Here is a 7,132-nt window from a genome sequence, read left to right on the forward strand (position 1 = left end):
GTACTGGTAAAATGAAAGTCCTGTATTATTGCCACTCTCAGCTAAACACATGTGAACATATGCAGCCCTCATATACTCAAACATATATTTATTTATTATATAAGATAAGGAAAGAAATCTAAATCCATTTTGGAATTTTTAATTTCTTAAAAATAATATGATTTTATACCCTTTGGCATACCTAATGGGTCACATGTTTCTCATCATCATTATATTTTTCCAGGTCAAATCCTGTTACATAATTTCTTACACAATGATATAATAAAAAGAAATTAGTAGATAAAGATGTATTCTGAAAATAAGGAGATATAGATTGTTTTGGAAATGACATTAAAAACATTAAAATTATATATATATATATATATATATATATACACAGTCAACATATACACATGACTTTACATATAAATTAAATTAATACTTAATATTAAAAACATCAGTTATCAAATGGCATATCTCATCATTCAAATCCGTGTAATTTTGTTTTTCTTCATATAGCTCAATAATCATGTTGTCTCAAATGTGACCAAAGGAAGAATAATAGAAGTTAAGAGAAGTTCTTTGGCTTAGAAATTTTCAGAAGCTTGTATAACCAAGTGGACCAAAAAGGAAAAAAGAACAAATATTCAGGGACTTCTAAAATATGTATATTATACTTGTTTTTTTTTTTTTTTTTGGATAAATAACTAGAAATCACATCTTGTGAAAAGTGAAATCATGTTACAATAATTTATCAATGTAATAATATAAGTTAAGTGGTGCTGGTTGAGATTATTATTGTCATGATGATATAATTTATTTATTTATTTTTAGCAATTCTAGAACAACTAAAAATGTTAATATCAATACTGATTGTAGATACTAATCCAGAAATATTCCCTGAGGAAATGAAATAAAATGTTGATTTTTTCTGAAAGTTCTCCTGTTCTTTAGGGATTGTGTCTCATGGGCACCAAGAAAGCCTTAATTTCTCCCTAGTGCAAATAATATCAGATATTACAGAGGTATAAGATAGCAAGTTTGCTACAGGTGAGACCATAATTTTCCCCTTTGTTTTTATTCACTATAATTTATCTCTAAAAGATGATCATATTCAGCACTCCCCAACTTCAGATTTAGATCTCTCCAATACATTCCAGTGACTTCAGGTGAAAACTAACTATCCAGGCAACTGCACCACAAGTATTAGAGGTAAGCTTATGAGAGTTTTAATTAATATAACCATTTCTGCATTATCATTCTATCATTCAAGTATCCCACTTAGCAAGAGAAAGGATTTAATGATGAGAAGTAACAGTGACAGTTGGATGGTATATGGTGCCATTTTTTTCATGTGAAATTTAAATAGACAGATAAACTTCCTAGTCAGACATCCTGGTTGAGGATCAAGTCAATGACATTCTTTGGAAGCTCACAGCTTAGTACCACCTAAGTTCAAATTTATCCCCAAATGCTAACTGAATGACATTGAGCAAGTCATTTAAAGAGTGTGGGCTGCAATTTATTCAAATATAAAATTGAAAGAGCATCTGTCTCCCAGAATTGTTTTTTTAAAGACAATGAGTAATATTTGTATAAGGCTTTGTCCAGTGGCTAGGGCATGGTAAGTACTAAATAAACCCAGTCAATTATTGATATCTTTATTAGTTTTAAATTGAAACCATACACACTATCTCTCTCTCGCCTCTTCTGCTCTTCTGTCTCTCTGTCTCTCTCTCTCTCTCTCTCTCTCTCTCTCTCTCTCTCTCTCTCTCCCTCTCTTTCTCTCTCTCTCTCTCTCTCTCTCTCTCTCTCTCTCTCTCTCTCTCTCTCTCTTTGCCTCTCTCTCTCTCTCTGCCTCTCTCTCTCTGTCTCTGTCTCTGTCTCTGCCTCTCTCTCTCTTTCTTTCTCTCTCTGTCTCTCTCTCTCTGTCTCTCTCTTTCGCATACACACACACAAGCACACACACGCATACACACATTTGGATTGGGATGTTTCACATGCCTCAATCCATAGGACTTTGCCCAATTTACTGCTGAAATTCCAGATATTGGTTTATTAATTGATTTTTTTTAATAAAACACATGATAAGTACAGGTAGCTAATGGTCATTAAATAGCAACCAAACAATGAACACTATGCAACATATATAAAATTGAGAATAAATTTTTTCTATGGCATTCCCCTAAACTGGGCTTGTTCGATATCAAACTCAGACATTACTCAAGGTATGTAAAAAGAACACAAAAATCACCAGAACATGTCAATGCACTTTTTCTCTCTGTGTTCCCTTAAGTTAGAGACAAATATAAAGAATGATCCATTTTTTTGCTTCATTTTGGCTACGACAATTTCAGAGTAGGAATATTTTTGATTTCTACTTTTTTATATAAACTATATAATGTCTAAAAAAGAAATGTCAGCCTCACAAGTTTAATTTTGCTAATTGTTAATTTTTTTGTACAAAGTGGAAAATAGAGATAGATGCATTAAATCCCCAGGTGCTAAAATGGCTCAAAATTCATTTTTCCCTTGCTTTGAAACATTGTCTTCTTAAACCAGATGTAAACATCAAATCTGTATTTCTTTACTCCTTTAAAAAAAATTATTGTGTCTTCTCAGCATGATTTCTTTCCTAGTTTGAGATTAATTGAAGTTATAGGTATCTATGGCTGATGAGCTTTCATTGCACTGATATGCCTGAAAGAAAGTTGTCTTACCTAAATCAGGGGATAGATTTCACTCTTTTGTAAATGTCTAGGCAGCCTACAAACAGATTTCTTGAAGTCTTCTCCCACTGTCCCACTCCCTCTCAATCATATCTCATCATGAATAATTATGACTTAAAAAGTTCAAGAAGAGATTTAAAGTATAAATGCTTTCAAGTAACTATTGAAAACCCTGATCAGGAGTTGCTGCTATTAACATTTGGTGATTCTGACATATCCTTCATTTTATGCTACAATATGAATGGGCAGAGTATTAGGAGCTAGCTTATACAAATGCTTTAAGAACTGGAGAATGTGTTTTCCATGTTACTAAATCATTACACTACTTTCATCATCATACCTTTTGTATCCAGAGGCACATAAATTCCACAATTGTCCTTTTGTAATACTCAACTTCTTTATTTTCTTTCCAGATTAGGTTGTTTTGATGGAATTCATGCACAAACAGAATGGAACTTTAAGCACCTCAGCGACTGAATTCATTCTCATAGGAGTTACAGACCGACCAGAGCTAAAGGTCCCACTTTTTGGTGTGTTCCTCCTCATCTACATGGTCACAGTGGTGGGGAATCTGGGCATGATCATCCTAACAAAGATTGATTCTCACCTACAAATCCCCATGTACTTTTTCCTCAGGCACTTGGCATTGACTGATCTTGGTTATTCCACTGTCATTGGTCCCAAAATGCTCATCAGTTTTGTAACAGAGAAAAATATCATTTCCTACATTTGTTGTGCAACCCAACTAGCTTCATTTGAGATTTTCATTATCAGTGAACTTTTCATTTTGTCAGCTATGGCTTATGATCGCTATGTGGCTATTTGTAAACCCCTCCTGTACACAGTCATCATGTCAGACAGGGTATGTTTGGTTCTAGTGGCCATCCCTTATCTCTATAGCATTTTTGTGTCATTGTTGGTCACAATTAAAATTTTTATTTTGTCCTTTTGCAGATCCAATGTCATCAGGCATTTCTATTGTGATAGTCTTCCCTTGTTGTCCCTTGTATGCTCTGACACACATGAAATAGAATTTATCATTCTCATCTTTTCTGCTTTAAATTTGCTTTCTTCCCTCCTAGTTGTCCTTGTTTCCTATATGTTCATTCTTGTGGCTATCCTCAGAATGAACTCTGCCGAAGGCAGATACAAAGCCTTCTCCACCTGTGGTTCTCATCTCACTGTGGTGATTGTGTTCTATGGAACCCTTCTCTTCATGTACTTGCAGCCCAACTCTAGCCATTCCTTTGAGACAGACAAGATGGCCTCTGTGTTTTATACCTTAGTCATCCCCATGCTCAATCCATTGATCTACAGTTTGAGGAACAAAGAGGTAAAAGGTGCCTTAAAAAGAGCCCTAGCAAATCAATGCAAATTTCATGTTTAAACTACAATGTCCAATGGTTCCAATATAACTGGAGGTTTACAATTATTTCAGTTCTCTCTCTTTTTTAAAATTCTCTTTTCTTTATGGAAAAATATTTTTCCTCTCTCCTTCTTGGTTTAAGAAAATGCACTATTCCTTATTATCAGTTAGCAGTGTTCCTACTGGTGAGTTTAGGCAAGTGTTGACAGGTAATGGGGAAACATTGTTGAGCTGGAAACTGAAAAGATGGCTTTAACAGGTTTTTAGGCAAAGTTTTCTTTACTAAGTAGCTGAAAAATTCCCTGGTTAATACTGTTGCTGATGGGGAAGCTAGATGGTGCAGTGGATAGAGCACCAGCCTTGAATTCAGGAGGACTCAAGTTCAAATCTGGTCTCAGACACTTCACACTTCCTAGCTGTGTGACCCTGGGCAAGTCACTTAACCCCAGCCTCAGGGGGAAAATAAAATACTGTTGCTGTTTACTTTTATTTTTATTTTATCATTGAGCCTCATACCCACAGAAGAATCCTAGACTTTAAAATTGCAGGCTTTATAGCCTACAATCAATTTTTGCTTAGATCAGCAGGAGATCAGCATTGTACAATAGGGAGAAAAAGTGCACTGACTATGCTATAAGAATGCTTCTCTGTTCCACTTTCTATCCATATCACTCTTTGCCAGTAATTCCATTTCTCTTGGATAATTATGTCATTGTCATAGATATATTGTAATATGTCCCTTCTCTTTTTAAAACTGTTATTACTGAAAGTATATCCAGCATGGACAGAGATAGAAATTAATTCAGAAGATAAGAAAGCTAATGAGTTCTAGATCCTATGAGAAGATTTTCACAGTGAAACTTTAATTTTCTTCAAATTCCTGGAACTTAATGATAGATTCAGATCTAAATATTTTTAAGGTTACATTTCCCAAGTAAAAAAAAAAAAAGAAGAAGAAGAAAAGAAAAAAAAGAAAAGAAAAAAAATCAACCTTGCATTATCTTTCCATTCTCTCCAATCCCCACCACTTTTCTAGTGATACAAATAATGGGAATTAATTATATTTTCATCTATCTCTATAATGAATTGTTGCACTGTAATCTCCCAAGAATATATGTGACCATGTCTTCTCTTGACCTTATACGGGAATATTGCTCTCTATTTTGTGAATGATCACTTTTGTAAGTTTAATGAACAGTAGCAAAATCATTTCCCACTTCCTCAAAGGGTCATGTACAGAATTTTCTATTTAAAAATTGTGTCCCTTCTAAGACCACCATGGGATCCTTGAGTAAAATAATTACATTGTTTCTGTTGTGTTTTATAGAATAGCTAAATGCTTTACATGAAACAAGTCATAATAAATATTTATTGGATTGGAATCATGTGGTCTGAATCAATTGAATATTCAATCATACTTATCTTCAAATATTTAGTTTTATTCTTGTCAATTTAATTTCAGGGATAAGCAAAGATTGATAAAATTATTTTCTTCTTTCAAAACTATTTGTAGAGATAGAAAATGTATTTTTATTTTTGAAAAGGTAAGGCTTTTAAAACAGCAAGATGACTTTTGTCTACTTCTTATTCTGTTGGGTTGGATGTGGGAGGTGCTTTCTTCAAGTAGAAACATCTCTCTCAGCCTCACAGATTGTTATACTATATACTTCCCACAATAGCTTTTTTTTTTTTTTTGTTTCCACTACATATATCCTAAACTTGATATTTCTGCTTAAGGTTATTTCTCAAAAACCCACCTTTTTTCCCCAGATGTAAGAATGGTATGCACTACTTTATCTTACATGCTATTTAACCCCTTTGTATCACATTAGTTAGGGTGAGAGAACTCTGTTTGGTTTGACTCTAGTTTTTGTTAAGATATAACTTTCTTATTTGGAATGAAATATTTTGTAGTTATTTCCTAACCTTAAATCTCATTTTCAACTTTTATTTATTTCTCCTCAAGACATGAATTCAAAGCCTACATTGTTTTGCTGATCAATAAGGTTCCTCAAATGTGGTAAACTGAATGGTAAGTGAAAGGAATACATATTTGTATAGCACCCACTCTGTGCTAAGCACTGGGCTAAAATATTTTTAAAATGTTTTTTAAAGGTCTACAATAATCGTATAAAGTATGTCTTTTTATTAACCCATTTATAATTGATTAAAAGAGGCCCAGGGCAATTAAATATCATGTCCAGGGTCGCACAGTTCATTAAGTATCATAGGCTGGATTTAAACTCAGATCTTTTGTGTTTTCAGGCCACCATTTTATCCACTACACTGCCAGCTGCTTATAAATGTAAAATATCTCAATAGCTTTTGTATGACTACATACGAATATATCAGGAAATAGAGTACTTTTTGGTCAAAATCCTGGTGAGTCAGTACCCTTATATTTTGATTTTTTGTGGGGTGCATTGGAGTAATTTAATAATCAGGGTTAGTCTTTCTTTGAATACATTCCTCATCAATTTCATCACTATGACTTAGTTTACCCTTAATGACTGGCTCTGGGTGAGACAAGGCTCTTTGGACTATTGCTTGACTCATACTATTGCTTAGGCCTCCAATTTGCTTTACTTCACTTCATAGCTGTAATTCTCCTCTATAGTCATTTATTGCATCTTTTAATTAGACATTTAATTTAAAGCCATAGAAACCAAGATGCTCATCATGATATATTGATGATCATCATATATATTGAAATTGTGAAAGAATGCTAAAATACTATGCATATATTGAATATGATATTGATCAATTATTTTCTAAAATTTTCCCTCACCAATGCAGATTATAGTCCCTTTACAACTATGAATTGGTCATAACCTTTGAGAGACACTAGTTATCTTTAAAACTATATGACACAGTGCAAGAAGATGTCAAAAGAAATTTAATGATCAAGCTAGGAACCAAATAAATCTTTGTGGAGTATAAAGGAATTTGATTCTGAACAGGCTTATGTAAATGTAACAATAAAGAAGGTATATTTTCCAGTGCTTTAGGAATAAATTGTTTTCCTAAACATTTTGTTTATTACTTGTGTAACAAGAAC

General features: G+C 33.3%; 1 protein-coding gene across 1 annotated transcript; it reads left to right on the top strand.

Moving 5' to 3' along the window:
- Nucleotides 1-3,135: 3,135 nt before the first annotated feature.
- Nucleotides 3,136-4,095, top strand: LOC141546341 (olfactory receptor 8K3-like). Its single transcript, XM_074274088.1, has one exon. The coding sequence runs from the start codon at nucleotides 3,136-3,138 to the stop codon at nucleotides 4,093-4,095; it is 960 nt and encodes a 319-aa protein (XP_074130189.1).
- The last annotated feature ends 3,037 nt before the right edge of the window (nucleotides 4,096-7,132 follow it).

This window comes from Sminthopsis crassicaudata, chromosome 6 (assembly GCF_048593235.1).
Source record: "Sminthopsis crassicaudata isolate SCR6 chromosome 6, ASM4859323v1, whole genome shotgun sequence".
NCBI lineage: Eukaryota > Metazoa > Chordata > Mammalia > Dasyuromorphia > Dasyuridae > Sminthopsis > Sminthopsis crassicaudata.